General features: G+C 42.4%; 2 protein-coding genes across 8 annotated transcripts in view; one reads left to right on the forward strand and one right to left on the reverse strand.

Annotated features, from left to right (window-relative positions):
* Window positions 1-2,165, forward strand: part of STXBP5L (syntaxin binding protein 5L) — a 175,556-nt gene extending 173,391 nt beyond the window's left edge. For all 7 annotated transcript variants that reach the window (XM_042868043.1, XM_042868047.1, XM_042868049.1 and 4 more), the window contains 3 exons: window positions 58-169; window positions 500-720; window positions 1,731-2,165. In XM_042868043.1, the coding sequence (XP_042723977.1) occupies window positions 58-169; window positions 500-720; window positions 1,731-1,772 (375 nt within the window). In that variant the 3' untranslated portion in view covers window positions 1,773-2,165. The remainder of the gene's footprint in view (window positions 1-57; window positions 170-499; window positions 721-1,730) is intronic.
* A 7,877-nt stretch (window positions 2,166-10,042) lies between these two features.
* POLQ (DNA polymerase theta) overlaps window positions 10,043-21,555 on the reverse strand; it is a 55,815-nt gene continuing 44,302 nt past the window's right edge. Inside the window, exons 27-31 of the mRNA XM_042867893.1 lie at window positions 21,116-21,227; window positions 19,391-19,515; window positions 17,167-17,320; window positions 14,464-14,579; window positions 10,043-10,557 (exon numbers count right to left, since the gene is read on the reverse strand). Of these exons, the coding sequence (XP_042723827.1) occupies window positions 10,444-10,557; window positions 14,464-14,579; window positions 17,167-17,320; window positions 19,391-19,515; window positions 21,116-21,227 (621 nt within the window). The 3' untranslated portion in view covers window positions 10,043-10,443. The remainder of the gene's footprint in view (window positions 10,558-14,463; window positions 14,580-17,166; window positions 17,321-19,390; window positions 19,516-21,115; window positions 21,228-21,555) is intronic.

Consider the following 21,555-nt stretch of genomic DNA (forward strand, 5'->3'; position numbering starts at 1 on the left):
CCCAGACCTGCTTCCATCTCAGTAATTTTTCATGTGATTTTTGTCTGACTTTGCTAGGACATGCTTGGGGATTTGTTTACTCCCGTGGAAACACCAGAAGCCCAAAACAGAGGCTTTCTTAAAGGGCTTTTTGGAGGAAGTGGACAAGCTTTCGACAGAGAGGAGCTTTGTAAGTGGTTTTTCTTTTTCTTCCATGAATTAATACGTGTGATTGCCTGCCCTTGTCATCTAGGACACACAGAAGATTTGTTTTAATGACAAAAAAGAGAAAAAGAGGACAGTGTGAAGAAAGGGCAGACTTCTCAGTTGCCCTATCTGTGACCTATCTGTGATTCCTTCATGGCAGCAACTTCCTTTGACAAATAGAAGGGCTGGGGGTATGGCTACATTGCAGATGTGAAAGAACAGAGAGCAAAATCCACCACATGTGCCATTGCAGTAAGGTGGCATCGAGGACCACAGCCTCTCACTGCCCTCTGTTTGTATTTCTCCTTTGCAGTTGGTGAGGCCACGGCAGGAAAAGCCTCTCGCAGTCTCGCCCAGCACATCCCTGGATCAGGTGGAATTGAAGGTGTGAGAGGAGCTGCAGGAGGAGTCATTGGGGACTTGACTCGCGCTCGTATTGCTCTTGATGAGAGAGGACAGAAACTGGGAGAGCTGGATGAAAGGACCGCGAGCATGATGGCCAGTGCAGAGGCATTTTCCAAACATGCACATGAGGTAAGAGCACTCAGAACTAAATCACACACTTAGAACTAAAGATCACCAAACCTGCAGCTGAGCCTTTGCTTCCCTTCTGGAAGGTCAAGTGCTGTTCTCCTCATTCACACAGTCATGTTGTTTGAGGTGTGCTCACATTAACTTGCATGCCGTTTTTCCTTCCCCTGCCTCCACACAATGGAAAATCTCCAAAGAGACTTCCACTGCACAACTCTTTCTCTCATGTTTCCATAATTTAGAACAGGGTACTTCTCATCTCGTGCTTTTTTCACTAATCCATTCTGACTGGTCTTTGTTTTTTTTAAGCCACTTGGTCCAGCAGATCTATGCAGTAGGGCAGAATACAGGTAGGTGGCTGTGTACATAGTGGCATTTACAGATCTTACTAGGAAATGAGGAGGAACCCTATGGTACAGTGCTGTGATACAGTTGTAAAGAATAGGGCTGGCTGGGATAGACGGCTTCTGTGCTTAGAGTCAGAAATAATAGAGTCAGAAAGCTCTTCCAGCCCTAGGCTGGGAATCAATTAATGATTTTTTTTTTTTTAATTTATGATAAAACAAGGTTAAAGAATACTCCCCCAAGATGCATGTTTTTCAGTTAATTGTACAGCTGGTTGAATGTGCATTAAATCTCTGGGCAAGACCTTTATATTCTTATTAGCTTTCATGTGTGCGAGGCAAAAATACTCAGAAGAAACTTGTCTGAAATGCGAAAAGAATTTATTCAGGGCAACTCTACCATGCTATACATGTATGAACTTCTTCAAAAACTGAAGTGATAAAATAGTTAAATCTCCTCAGGAGGAATCTTTTAATGAACAGAAGTAACAGGTAAGTCATTGCTTTTTAAAAAGCATTTGGTAATTACAAAATTAAATAAATAAATAAAACCAAGATTTCAGTGAAATCAAGACTTGGCAACAGTGTGGGCAAGAAGAAATGGCAGTGAGGTACTTCACTACTTCTGAAGTTTGTGACGCCCTTTTCTTTTTTCCCCCATTTCTGTAGGTGATGCTGAAATACAAGGACAAAAAATGGTACCAGTTTTAAACTTCTAAAGAATCTGCTTGTGGCTTTGTTCAGAACACTGCTGAGGGAAGCAACGTTCATTCCCAAATCTATCAGTCATCAGCCAGAAACAATTTTTTCTCCTAGAAGATGTTTTCCTCTTACTGTGTTGGAATCATCGCAGTGGGCGTCAAAGAAATCTTCCAGAACATGAGTTGGAAACTGGAGTCATGGGGGCTTTTATGGCAGCAACTGGTTTATGCAGTAGCCAGTCTTTCCCAAAAGGAACTCAACCATCACTGTGGCATGTAGCTTTTCAGAAGCTGTAGGTATGAACTGTGGGGAGCCGTGTCTGATTAAAAATACTCTGTAAAAACTCGAATGTTAATGCACTTAGAAAACTTTGCATGGTTAATTGACATCTTGAAGAAAAAAAAAAAAAAAAGGAAAAAAAAAAAAAAAAGAAAAAAAAAAAAAAAAAGCATGTTGTGACCGAAAAAAAATGGGATTAATTTATATTGAGCAAAAAAAAAAAAAACCTTAAATGGCAAAAATCTGTATTTTTTAAAAATGAGACTACAAAAAGCCAGTACATTTCAAGCATGTTTGCTACTGTTCTCAACATAAAAATGAGTTGAGCTGCATTTTCTTATCTGCTACTCATTTCCCTTGAAAAACCTTGCTTGAAATCAGTGCTGTTTAACTCCTTCCGGAAGAATAAATAATTTCAAAAGCCCATGTCCAAATTTTACAGATTTTTCAAGTAGCTAAACAGGCACTATCTGAAATGTCATTAAAACATGAGAGCAGATGAATTTTGCAATTCAGAGTACGTGAAATGTTGCCCTTATCTGTACTTTTAAAAATGGGCCCTAGGTTTATCTCGGTAGTCCTTGAAGGCGTCTGTGGCATTTGTCATCCCTGTGGTTTCTCTGTCACTTGGTTGCCTTACTTCTCTGTTGCAGGAATAGAAAACAAACTGAAAAGAATCTCCTCTTGAAGTTAGAGAGGGCAAAAAGGGAAACCACTGGGAGAGTCCCATCAGTTTTCACTCACAAGCTGCTCAACAGCTTGCCAAACAATGAGTTTTTTCTTAAGTGGTTGGTTGAAGTTATGCTGAGGAAACTGCACAGTAACCCCATAAAGCTAGTGGAGAGAGCTCCCAGCAGCAAGTCCTCGAGGTGGGCCGCAGGAAGAGCATGAAAAACAATTGTTATGATATGTCACTGAATTGGCACATACAGAAAATGACACCACAGCTGTGTGGCTGTTGATCCTCTGCTCGCACCACAAAGTAATTTGCTTCTCCTTCCGAGTGGCTTGTTTGGTTTCTGCAGTGGACTCTGCAATACTTTCCAGTCTGCAGAGACAGAAGAGAACAGTAAGTAGAACCCATCACTTATTTATACAGATGGGTTTTGAGTTTATAGATACAGTACAGTGCCACACAGATGAACTGTTCACTTAGAAATTGTTCCAAGATTGCCTTGGAACCAAGGCTCTGAAGGCTTCTTTTCATGTACCTGGACAGAGCTCCAAATTAGAAAAGGAAAGATAGGAAAAGGTAGAAGAGCAGCAGGTGGAAAATTCTAAAATTTTCTATATAAGAGAAATGGAAGATGTTCCTTCAGGGAGTCCTGGCTGACACTGATGCAAACAGACAGCATTGCCATCATAGCTAGAGCTTAACTTCACTAGATTTCTATCATACCCATGCTCAGATTATCTGTCTCAAAGATGCCTTTCCTCTATATTTTGCTTTCTTAAAATAAAACAAAATAGTACAGGCTAGAAATCTGGCTTTGCACAGGCTAGAAATCTGGCTTTCATCCCAGCTGCACAAGCTAAAGGGATGGAACAGATCTGACATGTGAAGTTTTAAATTCATCCTGGAGCACAAGAGTTGTATGCTTTACAGCACTTTTATGTTTCTCTGGGGGCAAAATCAAAAGAAGAAGCCTGACTGGTCTGGCTGCTTTGGGAAGGAGACCGGACAGCTTCTTCTCTGTTACAGGAACAACTGAACTGTAATTGTGAGAACAGTAGAATCTTGGTTGCAAAAGGGTCAAAGGCCAACTGATGCCTGTGGTTCTGCTGAGAGTTAAGGAACTGAAATTGTGCGTGACCCAGAGGAGGTCTGTGCATTAAGTGTCTGAGGAAAGAGCAAACTCCCTGCTCTGATGCCAGTATGAACTGGGCTGGGGAGATCCTTGCAGTGTCCCCATCACAGAGCTGGCTGCTCCCCTGTGAGAAGTATCACTGTAACCAGGCATCTGGAGTGAGGAAACAGCTACACTACTACAGTCAAACTGCTTGTGCAGTAGCCTGTATCACTACTTAGGCTCTGGGCAACAAAGCCTTTTTGTGCAAATTGTTCAGACCCCTCCAGCCAACCTTATACACTTAATTCTTTTGCTCTTCTCTGCTCTTATGGAGAAGTTGAGGAGTCTGCATCAGTATCAGCATACCAATCAGAGAGGGTTCTGTACCCATTCCTACAATTACTTATGCCCTAAGATGGTGCAAATGAAAAGGCCTCTGCCAGTTCAAGCATGGCGCCATGTTTTCCACTGTACTTAGTAGTGGAATTTATTAAATATTTATTTACTAGTTAGTTTCCACTATTAATTGGTGTAATTGGACCTTAAGAAATGAGCCAGGTGAATGCAGGCACACTGTGGCACACTGACATGACACGGCAGCGAGCAGTGCTGCATGAGCTTCCTGTACGCTGCACCTCGTGTGGGTGCTCACAGTGCAAAGCTCCCCTCAGCTTTGATGTCAGCAGTCCCTCCAGGCTGGAGCAGGACCCTGCTCGCTTGTTGGAGAACCTAGTGTGAAAATTGGATAATGACCTTTAACTGCTAATCACCACAGTATGCCCAGAGGAAAAAAAGTAAGTATCTTCAGCAAGTCATGTGTGCAGTGTCAGACTCACTGGGACAGCCAGCCACTCTCTGTCTTAACAGCAGGGAAAAACCTGCCCGTAGATTTCCATCTGATGCAACAGAAGAATTAGGATTCAGCATCCCGTAAACTTACAGTTTTTAATAAAAAGTTCCAAGCAGCTTTTCTCCAGTACTCCCCATTGGGTCACAGCTGTATCTCGCTTTCCACTCTACGTATTTTCAGTATTTCCAGACAGTTACAGATCCCTATTTCTGTTACGTTTGCCACTCGTGACTATAATTATCAATTTTCTTGTAGGCTGTAGAGATCTAAAAAGTTGTATATGTTTGTATATAGAACATTCTATATATAAAATATATATATGTAATGTATATGTTGTATAAGTTTGGTAGTGCACACTGTTAAATGCTTTCTTTTGAGATTTATCATGTATGTGAAAAAAAACTTCACTTAAAAACGTCAATGAGGGAGGAAGAGCTCTTGCCTGGTTATTTATGCTGTCCCTGTGCGTTGAAGTCACACGCTTTCAGCGTTCCACTAAGAGCACCACCTACAGCCCGAGGCATCTCCAGCAGTGTAATCCTCAATTACAACAGACCCGAATGCCTGGAAACATTTGTTCCATGTAAAATGCTTCTGTTCACCTGAATGCCCTTCTCACTCCCAGTCTTCTTTACAGGAGTGCCCTCTCACAACCACGTCCCCAGCCCCAATGCACCCAACAGCAGCACCTGTATGTCTGGGTTTGGGCCAGTTGTGTTCACCTGTATTCATAGGGATGTGTATAGACTGAATATGCAGAGAAAATACATAAAATCAGATTATTAGATTATCAGATTATCAGATTGTATGTATCAGAGTAGGCAAGTCTCTGGTGAAACACAGGCTATTTGTTAAAAAAAAAATAATCCATTCAGTGGAGTGCTAATTTAAGCTTCAAATGCTGAGTGAAGACGAGCTGAAGGAAGAAGTTGGGTTTTGCTTTGAATAATTACTGTTTTCTAAATGTTTTTTTTTTTCCCCACAGTTCTCCATTCCTCTGTTTACATCCATTAAACATCCCCTTTATTACCACTATAGCTTCCTACATGAATGGTTAAATTCTCTATGTGCTGCACGTTGTATAAAATTACCACATATAGAAATCCTCTAAAAGTTTACAAAGCCCTTTTACAAAAGCCATTTTACAGTAGGAACAGTACGTACAAAAATAAGTTTTTTTCAAGATAAAAGTGAAGAAAATGCTGCAGCTTAGATCAAAGCTGTGTTACACCTCAGGGCTCCTCCATTTATGAACTGGGTGCATTGTAACAGAAGCAAAAAGCCCAAGTTCGTTTAGCTACACCGCTGGCGTATCGTTTTCCATAACCTCAAGGTGAATTCAAGCACAGACTATTTCAGTGTGGAATGGTTTATTGCCTTGGCGTGGGCTCGGTGTGAACACACTCTCTCTCATTAAGGAGCCACATGTGGCCATTTGGAGTCTGCACTTCATCTCGGTGTGAGCGATAGGCACGTAAATCTGTGTTTCCATTCATGTGTTCTGTTCTGTGATTAAATCAGCAGCTCAAACGTTGTACTTTTTTAGATAGCAGCCAGTGCTCAGATTTGGTGTCATTTCGGTGGACAGAGTCTGTGTGGCTTTAACAGTCATCGCTTCCATTGCAGGAGGGCAGTGCTGGGGTGAGCCACACACGCTGAGCTAAGCCCATCCTGTTCCCACGGGTATCCCAGGGCAGCTCCACAATAGGAAACCTACAGCAGCTTTAACTGAAGCTGTTCTGAGTTCCCAATTTAGGAGGAAAAAAGAGGGAAAGAAAATAAAGAATTGCTAAAAAAACTAGTTGGTGTAGATCGCCTTTTTTTTTTTTCAATGTGTACTCCTATCTTATTTGCAGCAGTTCAAAAGGCAAGGGGCTTGTGCAGAACATTTGGATGGAGTTTACACTGCTCACTTAGGAACACAGAAAATCCTGTGGCACCTGTTGCTGAGACTGGGATGCTCAAATCCCTTCCTCTGACAGCAAAAATGGAGTCACAGCCTGAATGCAGGCAATGCTCCTGTGCTTTACAAGTTGCTATAACACCCATCCCTGGGAGTATTAGCCCCACTTACGGACTTCTCAGCTGAGTGCCCTTCATGTCAATTCCACCACGGGGCAAGAACAGTCCCATACAGGCTGACCTCTCAGCAGTGCAGAAGCATGCTTGTTTAATTGCCAGCAATATGATTCACTTGCTCTGCCAGGAACACCACACTTTCATTCTAGTTCACCTTCCATATTCTAGCTACAGATTTAGAGGACAAAATGGTAAGAAAAACCGTGCAAGTCTCAATAAAATGAGAGAAGAAGAGGAGAAAAGCAAAAGGACTGAACCAGTTCAGAGCATATGCTAGCTTTTGTCATCTGTCTGTCTTTTTCTGCTGCCCTGTACAGGAGTGTGCAGCGCTCTTTTAGTAGGCAGTGCTACCAAGGAGAGCTTTGTCAAAACAAGCAGGACTAAACAAGGTTGCTGTATGCATATGAGGAAAGTGCTGGGGGAGCCGTATCAGCTACTGATGGGAGTGGTTCCTGTACCGAGTCTGGAAAGCTTTGCCCTGTACTGAAAGGGGTTCAGTGTTAGGATGAAGTGTGAGCCATTTTGATAGGAAAGTGGATGTGAACCAAGTAGAACAAGACTGCTCAATAAGTCGTGGGAATGGGCTGTGCATGTGAGATTTTGGGGCATGTAGGATCACACTGAGTGAAGAAAGTGCAGCCTCGGTGACTGCAGCTGCTTGTTGGCACTGGATCCTGTCCCTGTTGGCAGCCAGACACCCACCTGCTGCTGCATCAGCCTTGCAGAACGGCACAAGGCAGGAGCAGGCAGGAGCAACTCTGAGTGACAAAATGCCAAAAGAAACATGACTGCTACCCTACCTGTGGGTCCCTCCATCTTCCTCCTGGGCTGCCAGACCACGAGTGGTGCTGTGCTCACTGCGGTGCTGACTGACAAAAGCAGGCAGGCTGGAAAGAGACTCCAACAGCCAGAGGAACAGAGAGCAAGCACACAGAGGCATTGCATCCTGGCTACAGGAAGATAAAGAGGGACCTGTGCTCTGAGTACACACTCCTGAGCCAGAGAAAAGCTATTTCCAACTGGGCCTCAGCCCACTGCAGGGGTGTAGGGAGGGAGACACAGGCAAAAATATGTGAATAATGCACACAGCCAACCTCTTCCTGGCTCACCTACCAGCTTCAGAAATTAACGAGTTTCATTTTCAGCAGCATTCCCAGCAGTGCCTCAACTTACTTAAGTCCTGTTTTGCTTCCCGTGCTTGGGGGAATCAATGAGACTCATTGGTAGTTAAAGCCTAATCAGAATGAAGGGATGCAAATAGCAGCAATCAGGCAGCAGCTCAGAACCAGTTCTGCTATCATGACTCAAACACAGCAGCTGCCTCATAGAGCAGTGGCCACTTTTATCTTCCCATTTGCTCCAAATTACTGCTTAATTATAATGAAGTCATCAAGTTTGTTTATCAAAATAAGTTTAGTTCAGTGTCAGTCATTTCATTGATTAGCATCCCCATCTGGGGGCCTTGCTGAGAACCACCTTCTGCACTCCTAAAGGCAGTCTGCAGGAAGGGAATGCTGCCATGTGCCAGAGTGGCTGAAATCACAGAGGCTGCAGCAAGGCCTGAAATCCAGCACAGGTGCGTCACTGCATGACACCTAGGAACAGGAACTCATTCACAAGCTGTGTGAATCGGTAATGAATCCAACCCAGCATCGATAAAGGCAGAGCACACAAATGGTCTGACACCAGGGGGCTGCTGTTCAGGTCTGGTAATAACAAAGCTTTAATACGCCCACAATAGAAAGGAAGCGACTGCCTTATCAAGTGAATGCCCTGGATAAAGAGCTCAGCTATCAGGTGACAGATGTGGTGGAAAACCACCATGCAGAGAGGGCAGAAAGGAAACAAAAAAATATATATATCTCAATGCAAAGAGAAGAAAAACATAAATCAAAACAGGCAGGTGGGTCAGCTCCATGCTGGGAAGGGCAATGGGGCATCGCTGCTTAGTGCCTGCCTCCATACCATGTGTCTGTTCTGCTGCGTGCATCCTTTGCAGTAAGGGTGACAGAGCACTGGCACAGGCTGCCCAGAGAGGTTGCGCAGTCTCCTTCCATGGAGATATTCCAGACCCATCTGGATATTCACTATGTGACCTACTGTAAGGTACGTGCTTTAGCAGTTGAGTTGGACTTGATGTGTTGAGGTCTCTTCCAACCCCTGTGATTCTGTGATAGTGTGATTAAAGCCCAGGATGTGGCCTTTTGTGCATGGGCCCCATTAACACCTTTTGAAACTCACCATTCCCATGAAAACTTGGTGCCCAATGCTTCTTTCTGATGTCAGGATAACAGCCACTCCAAAACCACCACATCTGAAGTTCACAGCTCCAACATGCTCTCAGGCTGCTCAAAGCCAACTGCACAGGATCGCCAGTCCAGTTATAAAGGAAACTTCAAAAGGACACTTCTGACAAAGGATCTGGCAAAGTTCAGAAGTGAAAGGAGAATAATTAGGAGTGGAAAATATCTCAGAGGAGGCAGGTATGGGAAGATAGAGGTTGTTTGCACCAAGGAGGAGCTGCAGATGAGAAGACGTGATAAAGCAATTACAACAAAGAAGATGGCAGGAGGCACCCATCCTCCCTTTCTTTTAATATACAACGGCCACACTATGAAAATCATGAATCCAAGGTCAGGCATTGTTTAAAATTAACAAAAACAGTTGAACTTGCACGGTCCATGCAACAATCTGGAAGGGAAATGAAACCATGTGATGTGAAGCTTAGCCAAAGCAGAAGGTGTTAGTGAGCAGTGCCACCACACATGGGCAGATCACTTCCCTGCCAGCTCCTCCCTTAGTCCGAGGAGCCTCAGGTGGCTCTTGTGTGCAGCCTCCTCCTGCACAAGCAAACCTTCCTGCCTGTGTCAAAGACACAAAAGCTGAGCATAGGATGAGAGCCAAGCAGCTTTCAGCAGGCCACCGACATGAGGCTTCCCCGCAAGACCAGTCTGCACCAAGAGACACAGCTCACACCCACCGCTCAGGGAAACTCTGCTAACACAACCAATCTCAAACACCACCAAGGTGAGCACCTGAGCTCACCACACCAAGATGTTTCTCATATTTTTTTTTCTCATTATTTAAAATGAAGGCTTTGGCTGGAGATTTTGTTAGTTACAAGAGTTCTAACACTGTCCCCCAGTTGCATTCAGTGTGAGCACTGCACAGCTGCTCCATGAGAAATGCAGCCAGCTCAAAACCACCTCTGCACTTCAACATCAGCTGCAGAAACCACTGCAGAATGCTCCTAGCGGATGGCTGTGGAATTCAACAGTAAGTAACGTACAAACACGGTGATATTTTATTTGTTTGTCCTGTACACAATTACACATAAAAACTTCCAAGTAATCTTTGTTTTAATTAAATAATCCAGTTCATTTCATATGTAGTAAATTCATTAGGCTTTGTTTTAAATTACAAGAACAATTAATTTAAATACTGTGCTTTTAGTAATTAATAGTTTCCACAGTTCCATAAACATGTCTCAGCACCATCTGACTTTTGGAAGGCTCAGCATGGTAAATTCATAGCAGCTTCCACATCCCTGTTCAGAAGATGGTTCACAGTGATGACCACAGAAACACAAGCAGGACACCTGCTGCTGCCTTCTGGTGTGCTGGGCATTGCCCTGAGCAGCTCATGGTGTCTTCCAAAAACGAGAAAGCCATGTTTCACACATCTACAGCTCCAGGTCCTGCAGGTCTCCCCAGCTAGGTCCAATTTTCACTTTAACATTCAGTTTTACTGAGAGTTTGACAGCATTTTCCATCTCGTGCTTGACAATCTGAGCTACCTGCAAGAAAACACACACTGAGTTTTGCAGCACTGTGTAGGACCCAAAACACAGCAGCTCGGTGCTCTTTCTGTTGGTAGCTGTGGTGGTTGGGCATCTGAAGCTCTTCCATGCATTCACTGGCACTGACTTCCCACTGATGGACATGTAAAGGAACAATTTAATCCTGATTAGGATTTATGAACTGGGAACCTGCTTGAAACAAGTAACATTTTATGCATTGCAGATTTGGGTTTCAGATTATTTAAAATTACTTTAAAAAAGCAAAAAACAAAAAACAGAAGTAAATTCCCATTGAATGCTTCAGAGTACAGCACTCTCCTCTTCCACTTTGTTTGCGTAAGTGAGCATTTCATGGAGTCTGCTCTAAAAACAGCAATGTACAGGAAGCAACACACAAAAAATAAACCAGCGCAAAGAGCTGAAGAGCTGTGTTTGTCCTCCTTTCAGTGTGAGAGGCAACCTGTGAAACAAATTCTATGGACTGCTGAGAAATACAAGTGGATTTGCCCTCAGTTTGGTTGCAGCAACTCCAACTTGCTGCCCTCCAAAGATATTTCTAAGAAAATCTTCATTTAGGTACAGTTTTGGGAACCCAGAGGATATTTTTGCTCTGGACGTTCTGGATTGTGAGACTGGGTATTTTTTACCATGGTAAATAGCTGTCATGGGCCAAAAGCCCACATGGAGCCAGCCTGTTCTGCTTCCTTGTATGAGAGAATCTTTTCATCCACACTCATCCCATGAACCACAGCTGAGTAAGAAGCAGCTCTGAAATGATTGAGGCACATCTCAGCCAGAAACTGCTGAGGCAGACTGTGAGAGCTGTCCAGATATCCAACCTTTCAGAGCTTTCCATTCCTCACGGAGCCCACAGGAAAAATTACCTCATAACACTTTCACAGAATCATAGAAATTTTGCTGGGGAAGGGACAAAGGATGCTGAGAAGATCATAGCAGATATGCTTACAACAGCATTATGAAGCAGAGGGAGATCTGTCTTACAAAATCTACACTCTTACTTACCATATTTCATAATTTCTTGATAACCTAGAAAAAGCCTTTGAAATAGGACATAATTCAGTACAGACAAGTATAGAGAATGGGGAAGTAGAACAGAAAACTAGGGTAGAAATAATCTCCTGTTCAAAATTAGGATGAAAAATAACCATCCGTGGATGAGAAGAAAAAAAAGGCATTATCAGAAATTAAAAGCTGAACAGAGCCTAAGGCACACTGTTGTGTGAAAGCAAGCAAATGCAATTCTGGGATATGGAAAAAGAAAATGTTGCTTGTGTGACATATTGATCAGTTCTCCACTCTACAGAAAACCACTGCAGCCTTGATTAAGAGCTGGGAGCAGTATTTCAAAAGAAATGTGAACCCTGTAGAGGGAATTCTCTGAGAACAGCAACAGGCCCAGCCAGCCTGCCCAGTGAGGAACACGGGATAGCTCCACTGCCTTCACAGCTACAGCCTACAGAAGACAGCAGTAGAGATGCAGGAACCTGTGTGGGTCCCCTGGGGAAGCTGATGGGATGAGATAGGTCGTGCACCAACCCTCATCTGGGGGAATTTGGGCTCTGAATTTCCTGTACATTAAACAAGTGTTGCCGCTTCCAGTGTTCTCAGTGGCCAGCTAAAACACACTGGGAAAAATATTGGCCAACTTGTATACGTAAAAATGATGATGGTGGGAATGAGTAGGCAGTTAAAAAAACATCTAGAAAGCACCTAGCCTTTGATTCCCAATCTAGCCCAGAATTTAATATTCCTTCCTGACTCCTCCTTGCTGAGATCGGCACAGCAGGTTGGAGGTTGAGCCACTTTCTCCCATTTTGGTAATATTCTCACCACGTTGCTGTTGTGAGGAGCTCTGAAAGCTCCCTCCTTCCACTTTGTCATCCTGCACAGACTATAAGAGCTGTGATATCTCATACTTTTCATATCTTTAGCTCAAGGAAAAACAGCTGTTACCCCAATTTGGTCTTCTAAGAGAGGCAGGCTAGCTCAGATAGTCTGCAAATGAAAACCAGAGGATCACTTGCATTGTTTCTCTCCCAAACTATCTGCAAGGACACTGTTGACTGCAACATAGACTACTAGATATATGAGAAGATATTTTTAGTTTTCCCTTGTGCATTTTCACAGCTGAAAATAAGCTGAAGCCAGCATCAAGCATGTGACCACACAAACTTGTCTGAATACAAATTACTATTGCAGCCAAGAGACACACGACTTACAGTGCAATAAAATTTTGGTGCCAGCAAGATGAAAAAGTCACCAACACAGCAACCAAGTTATTCCCACTTTTAACTAAAAAGTGTTTAGTGGGCATGGAGGTGATGGACTGATGATTGGAGCAGATAATCTTAGTGGCCTTCTCCAACCATAATGGTTATATGACTCTATGATTCTATGAAAAGGACTTATTAATTCAGACCCTACTTTGAGTAAGGGCTTGAGTGGGGTGGATTTAAAGAGATCCTTCCCAGCCTGTATCATTTCACTGTAGGAAAATTCTAATGGTGCATTTGAAAGCAGGCAGCATTATCACATAAAGGGTTCTTTCTGGCCCTACAAACAATTAAGTGAAAGGACAGGAAGCATATTGTCATTTTGGTAGAAGGAAATCCTTGAAAAACTTGCAAGCTCAATCAGTAACACAAATGGAAAGTCTGGGAAATATGCCTTGGGTACATGACATGCATTGTTCTATTTGATTGCCAGAGAATCAATTCTCTAATTTCCTTCAGAGATCAGAAACTACTAATAATTGCACTGGAACTGAAGGCTGTTATTGAAAAAATATAAAACAGTAAATAAGTGTAAATAAATAATATGAAAATCCTTGCACATCGCCCCAGTTCTGCTGGGGATACCGTGGTAACTTGAATTCAGTGTCTAAAGGCATTAAGGCCTATACTCTAGAGAGTTTTCAGTTCTCTACAAAATGTAAATTAGGACCCATTTAATATCTGTGACCTCCTGCCTGGACTGAAGAAGCAGATGTCCGATTAGAGCTGGTAAAACAAACAGAATCTGGGATTCAAGAGAATAATATTAAACATTTTGTTTTAAGAAATTTGAAAAATATTGCTCAGATTCATCACTACTGCTGTCTCTGCTTGCTACTGGGACGTGGTCTTCTGTCGTTTGGAATGCATATGGGCAGAACTTAAACAGGAGGACACCCCAAAGATGCAGGAGCACATCCTGGGAGCCTTCCTGGATTTGTGCTCAGGAGTTGGGCAAACACTTTGCTGCCAGCACGCAGCTGAGAGGCTTACTGCTGAGAGCTGTCAGACACCAGAATGCAGAGGCACAGGAGCTCCTGAGCAGGAGAAGAGCATACACAAACATTTATGCACATGAAAAGTACCTTAAATCCATGCAGCACATTCGTTGTATCTACCATACTGCTACCCCTAACAACACTGCCAGAAAGATGGGTATGCAGGGATGAGGAAAGAGTACCAAATGCAGACATCTCCTTTCCCTACATAGGATACAAACTACAGTGGTATGTACTACATGCACTGAGTTAGGCAGCAGAAGATAAAGAGAATAAAGATAAAGAGGCAAAAATACATGCAAACTTAGGAATTTCCAAATGATACTTTCCCCTGCAGCTATCAATAGTACTAAGCTATTTCACTCATGTCTTGAGGAGAAACTGGAAGAACTGCTCCAACAGGCACTGGAAAAGAAGCTATGAACTTCCGTCACAGGGATGGTTCAAGTCTGAAAGTAAAGGAATTAAGAATATAAATGTAATTTTTCAACCAATTTAATATTTCTTTCACAGGCCCTTTAGCACACATCAAGAGAAGATCCATCTTAATTAAGGCTTGTATAAACATCCTAATGCTGTAGATAGCTAAAAAATCAACTGCACAGCCCTACCTGGATCACATCATCTTCTGCAACTTCATAGAGGAGCTCATCATGGAGCTGAAGGATAAAGAAACCTCCACTGATGGGATGCAACATCTCTCTGTTTCTCTTCCTTGACAGCCTTCCTACATAGGTGAAGAGCACAGTTTGTTAGATACCACCAAACAGAAGCATGGTTTTGCAACCAAAAAAACTTTCACACTTTCCTAATGCTATGAAAAAGAATACAATGAAAATGAAAAATCCCATGTCAATGGATAAAACCAGAAAACTTTTCTATCCTGTCAATATTTGTTTACCTACTGAGGCAAAAAAAAATGTAAAACGAAAAGCGTTTTAAATACAAACATTTCAGCCTTAATTTGCAAAGATGTGAATCAGAACAGAAACAAGAGACAGTTGTGTCTCCTGAACCATCTGCTTTAAAAGTCAATTTTAAACAAAATCATGCCGAGTTTAATCAGAAGTTGTCTATAATGTTCTCTCTGACAATGAATTAGGATCCTGGGTTTTCCCAAAATAATTTTAATGGCTAGTTTAAAAACACAGTAATCTCCACCTAAATGCAATTATCTGAAACAGTAACTACTACTTCTGATTAAAAATGATAATAAAAATTAAAAAGCAGTTTTTGAATTAGCTGGTAAACAGCTGACCAAAAAAAAAATATGATCCTCACGGACCTTGTGGGCCCTTTACGGGTTCAAGAGCACCCTCAGCAAGTTTGCCAGTGACAAGAAGCTGAGTGGTGTGGTTGACATGTTAGAAGGAAGGGATGCCATTCAGAGGGACCTCAGCCAACTCAAAAGGTGGGCCCATGCGAACCAAATGAGGTTCAACATAGCAAAGTACAAGGTTCTGCACTTCAGTCGGAGTAATTCCAGATATGTATTCAGACTGGGAGAACTCCTTGAGAGTAGCCCTGCAGAGAAGGACTTGGGGGTTCTGGTGAATGAAAAACTGAACATGAGCCAGCAGCTTGGAAGGCCAATAGTATCCTGGGCTTCACCAGAACAGGAGTAACCAGCAGGGACAGGGAGGTGCTTGTCCCTCTGCCCTTGTGAGGCCTCATCTGGAGTACTGCATAGAGGTCTGGGACCCCCAGCACAGGAAAGATATGGAGCTGTTGGAAAGGGTCCAGAGAAGAGCCACAAGGATGATCAGAGGGCTGGAGCACCTCTCCTGCAAAGACAGGCTGAGGGAGCTTCTCCAGGCTTAGTCAGAGACCTCATTGCAGCCTTCCAGTATGTAACAGGAGATTAAAAGGAGAGGAATCAATTCTTTTTACTCAGATACCGAATGGGGAATAGTTTTAAGCCTCAAGGTTTAGATTAGATATCAGGGGGAAGTTCTTCACAGAGTGGTGAGGTGCTGGAACGGGCTGCTCGGGGAGGCTATGGATGCTCCATGCCGAGTTGAATGGGGCCCTGGGAAACCTGGTCTGGTACCAGATCTGGAGACTGTTGGCCCTGCCTGTGGAGGGGGAGGGTCAGAATTTGATGATCCTTGGGGTCCCTTCCAATCCAAGCCATTCTATGATTCTTACTCACCACAAGTAACAGTTCCATGGCAAAAGTTGAATGCATACAAACAAAAATCCTAACACACACTCAAAAGTTACTTGCTTTGCAGGTTAGCTAAAGGAGGACTGGAGCTCACAACTGCATTAAGGGTTTCACTGCTTGTTCCTCACATAAACCTCACACTCAACATAGCTGCTTCAAGAAGCCACCTGACACAGCGTGCATCTCTAAAGGGAGAGGCACCTACAACTTGCTCAAAGGGAATTCTTCCAAGTTCTTGAGGTAGCTTGTGTTATGAAGAAGCAAAAACTGTCTCAAAGGAATCTACTCTCCCTCCTACTTATTCTCCTTGGTGACCAAAGACCAAAGCTTCTGCCTCTGGAGAGGTAAGTTGCTGTAGATGCATGCCAACTGTCCATAGCAAATCTCTGAAATTTGCCTCCCTAAAACAAAGCTCCTTGAGATTTTGAGAGATTTGAGAATTAATTATTTTGTTTTCCTTCTCATGTTCAAAAATCATTATTCACATTAAGACAGCTTCACGCTTCAGGCTGAAGCACAGAGCTATCGATGAAACACAGCATTCTATCCCTTATTTCTTTCTAAAAATATATGATAGATGAACAAAACGCTGTCTACATTATACACAGGAAGTCCTCATAGCACTTCTCTGGGAATGGGTACCCCAGCATAGCTTTGCTATCTGCAGCCAGAAGAAATTTATGCTGATAATTGCTTCATTGTACCACCATCGTGGAGCCTCCGTACATCAAAGGTCAGCAAATTCTGAACTTAATTCTAACTAATGAAGTATATATATATATATATTTGTGGAACTAGAAGTTATTTCACTCTATCTTTTCACAGCTTTTGAAGCCTGTGTATCTGCTCAGTCTCTTCTTCCTACTTTTCAACAAATCTGTAGCAGCAACAGAATTTGCAACATCTACTTTGAGGCAAAATAGAGTTTCTAATATAATCACAGCATTTTCTTTACTATGTCTGTTGAACAGACATTCTCTCTCATTCCTTACAACTCCTTTGCTTATTGAGCACATTCGTACTACTGTCAGGAAATAAAATTTGTGTCCCCCCTAAGACAAAGCCCCAAAGATTTTACAGACACTTATTTTTTCTCATTACTATCAGAGAAGTTTTACTTCAGAGTGCAAGGAAGAGGTGCATATACCTGTCTTATCTCTTTGGAATGAGTTCTCCCGATGTCCATGGGACTTGGTCACAGAAGAGAGAGCTTCCAAACGTCTCTGGATGTTCACAGTGGCTGTTTTGACAATGTCAGCAGCAGATCCCTGAACAGTTGTGTTCACAGCCTGGCGCTCTGCCTGAACAAAAATACTTTTTCTCAAAACCCCCCCAAAAAAATAAATGCCACGTGTACTTCATTAAAAAATAATAAGCGTATGGCCAAGTCCAGGCACAGTAAAACCTCCAGAGTTCAGTATACCTACCTGAGACATTATAAACCAACTTCCTGCACAGTACTTCTCCAGCTGACTGAGAAGAGCAGTATATTACACACATTTAAAATGCATTGCTGGTATCAGGGGCAATAACCTGAAAAGTCACATGCCACGAGAGGGAGAATGATAGCACACATGGTTATGAGCTTTCGTAAGAGCCGGAAAGTCTCCCAGATAATCGAAGCACCATGCCTATCTTCAAAACTATCTATCAAAACTATTTATCAGGAATGGATAACAGAATCACAGAATTGTAGGGGTTGGAAGGGACCTCCAGAGATCATCGAGTCCAACCCCCCTGCCAAAGCAGGTTCCCTACAGCAGGTAGCACAGGTAGTCATCCAGGCAGGTCTTGAACATCTCCAGAGAAGGAGACTCCACCACCTCCCTGGGCAGCCTGTTCCAGTGCTCCGTCACCCTCACTGTAAAGAAGTTCTTGCGCATGTTTGTGCGGAACTTCCTATGCTGCAGTTTCTGGCCATTTCCCCTTGTCCTGTCTCCACTCACCACTGAAAAGAGTCCGTCCTTGCCATTCTGCCCCCCACACCTTAGATATTTATAGACCTGGATCAGGTCCCCTCTCAGTCTTCTTTTCTCAAGGCTGAACAGACCCAGTTCACTCAGCCTTTCCTCATAGGAGAGATGCTCCAGGCCCTTCACCATCTTCGTGGCCCTCCGCTGGACTCTTTCCAAGAGATCCCTGTCTTTTTTGTACTGGGGAGCCCAGAACTGGACGCAGTACTCCAGATGAGGTCTTACCAGGGCAGAGTAGAGGGGGAGGATCACCTCCTTTGACCTGCTGGCCACGCTCTTTTTAATGCACCCCAGTAAGCCATTGGCCTTTTTGGCCACAAGGCAAATCAGTTTTACCAACAATCAGTTTTACTACACTAGCCCCTAACTGCCCCATCACAGCTGTGCAAAACCACACCAAACTGCACTATCATACAATGGCAGGTTTTCCACACAAGGCAACTCCATCAGTCCCCTCCTCCAACAAGAAAAGTGTATTTGTAAATTCTTCTCTGTCTCTCAGCTTCGAACTGAGATGTGTCAAAAAGTAATGAGGAAGCTGAAATAAAAGGGAAGATAATGCATTAATTGATCTTTAGTAAGATTTTAAAGAATAAATCAAAGTTGAACAGAGAGTACCTCCACAAAGCTTCACACTGAAGATCCCTTCAGTTTAAATAGCCAAATAATCTCAAATAAAAGTTTTAAACATCTCCAGGTTTCACTTTCAACTACCTAAAGTACGAACTCCCACACCCTGTTCTTGTTCCACTCAAATCTTTAATTCCACACAACCTGACTCAGCTTCCTACTGAGAAGTGCTTCCTCCCCACTGAAATGCCAACACCTCTCCAGGAAGTCAATCACTCTTACTGAAGTACAGAGCCTATGACAGACGTGTCCAAAATGACCTTGAAAAAAATAACACCAATATGTAGGCATATACAAGTAAATATTTATCTAACAAATCAGGGCAATTTTCCTTTGAAAGTACACAATAAAAGGAACAAATGCCCCAAAATGTAGGACTTTTAATCCCCTTTCTTCAACTGATGAAAGCATGTAACACACAAAGACTGCTGAGTGGGAACAGCACAGCCTGAAGAGTTAAAATGCATCACAATGTGGAGGCTTTTTAAAATCATGTCCACTTATATCAATAAATTACTCACTCCGTTTCCAACGTGGGAGTTCTGAAGTGAGACACAGTGATGACAGCTGCACACCCAGTAACACAAGACTTACGTCAAACAGATCATGACAAAAGCTTTGTTATTTGCAGAAGAACTGGGGGAACAATGAAGTAAGTGACAAGGGGAAGTTGCAACCAAAATGGCTCACAGACCCTTTAGAACACAGCTATGGATAATCTGGAGGAATTTAACACCAAAAAAGGAGAAAGTACTGCACCCAACTTACATGAGCTTTACTGTAGGGATTTGAATCTCTGATAGCTGGCAGGTATCTCCGTCTTCCCAGTATGGTCTGCACAAACCCATCTCTTCTGCAGTTCCTTACTGTTTCCTGCAAGAATTTCTGAATACCTGTAAAAGGAAGAGAAAGTTTTCATTAAGATAAGTTGATTAATTCAAATCTTAAAGTAATCTTAATCTTGACTAAGACAACTGATGCTTTACACTGATTCCTCACTGGTGTAAATAAAGACTGTCTGGGAAACTCAAGCCACACATTTTACATTTCCTTTAGACCCTGTCAGTGAAGGAGACAAAGCACACGATCACTTATTCAGCCTATTCTCAAGCTCTGCTGGGAAACTTATAAATGCTTATGAGGTATAAAAGAAGGCATAGTGCCAGGATATCTGGCTGTGCCTAAGGAGGTAGGAAGTAATTTCTGTACGGTGGCCAGACACAGAGGATCATGTACACACTATTGGTAATGGAGAGGTCAGGACCTGGAGCAACATTGGAAAGATAAGCAGCAGAAAGAGGGTAAGTTGAAAGCAGAAGTCAGAGCTCTTGATGACTCAGGTTGGCTTACTTCAGACTGTCACTTCAGATTCTAGGATGAAAAGCTCACCCACCTGTGCTCTGCAAAGGAAGGAGTCAATCCATCAAAGGTGTTAAAAATAAATTTAGGTCAAAGAAAGATGAGACACAGAAGAGCCCCTTTCACTGCAAGTTCAAGTAACAACTGCACTGAACTGGAAAAAGTTAACTTCAATTACTTTTCAAGGCTTTCAAAATACAAAACATAAAAGGAGTTGTTCAAGATCAAGACTGGCAGCAGTAGCCAACCAATCTGGTACGTAATTTACCAACAGCGATATACAGAAGTGAAAATTCATGGGAATTGAAATTACAATATATGGTGTTTGTACGTTGCAATTGCGATTGCACGTACATTGGGAAGGGAAGGGCACAGGAAGTCATTTCTAACAGTCTTTGAAGGACAGACTATCCAGAAATTACTGAAGACTAAACAGACTCAGCATTTGTCTCCTAAAGAAACAAACCCCAAACCTTGAAAATATACCTTACTTGTTCATTTCTAAGTTTTATGATTAGAGATAGTTCCTCCCAGTTGCCCTGCATTCATTTTCTGATTGTAGCCCTATTCTTTCTATAGCTTTCCTATAAATATATGTGCTGCTTCGTAAAAAGACATTGCTCCATTTCTAAGTATGGAAGAACTACTCTGAACAACTGGATAAGAATGTAATAGTTACAAGCACAACAGCTAAAAGTTCAAAGAAATCAGAAGACAAAAATAGAAGAGACTACTATTTACATTTAAAAATTATAAATGTGATCTGAAATCCATTACACATCCCTTAAAACTGTATGTTTTAATAAAGAAAAGAGTATTTCTTATTCATAAAGTTGAGACCTTTAAAATTAATCCCTGGGGCTGATAAATGTAATAACCAGACAGTGGTGCTCTCAGGACAAATACAATATGAGAGTAGAGTAAAATGTTATGGAGTACCAAACTGGTCTGTTCATAGACTGGACTTCTGCAAAATGAAAAGCTTTTTCAAAAAAAAAATTGGAGGAGTGAGAGAGCAAAGATGAATTCAGGATTTGAAGAGACATGAAGTGAAGGGAATTTAGAAACAGAAAAACAACAAACAAAACAAAAAAGAAAAAAAAACAAAGATCTCCCAAATAGTCTTATCCTAACCTGTGTATCTTGATTTGAAGGATTCGATGTAATTGGCAGCTTCATTGTCATCAATGCCCATCTGCTCGCCTAAAGATTTTGCTCCTATTCCATAGATGATTCCATAGCAAATCTGCCAGAGGACAGGGCAAAGAACCATAATAATGTGGTGAGCCATGCAGAGAAGAATAAGCCAAAACAAAATGCGATTCACTGGAAGGCAAGTGTATCATAACAAGGGCAAGGATTCAGGAACAGAGATGACCTCTAAGTGCAGCCATTTATTCTCCATTTCTCCACTCTTATCCCCTAAAACTCAGAAGTTCCAGCTGAAACTTACTGAAAGCAGGAGGACTTACAAAGCAATTGCTGAACAGTCACAGCCAAACTCTAACTGCAAATGACATTCCTGTGACTCCCAATGTTTTGAACACCAAACCTTTCTTCCCAGAAAGCTGATC

Source organism: Lagopus leucura, unplaced genomic scaffold (assembly GCF_019238085.1).
Source record: "Lagopus leucura isolate 7727_CA_CO unplaced genomic scaffold, USGS_WTPT01 Super-Scaffold_100001, whole genome shotgun sequence".
NCBI classification, from domain to species: Eukaryota; Metazoa; Chordata; class Aves; order Galliformes; family Phasianidae; genus Lagopus; species Lagopus leucura.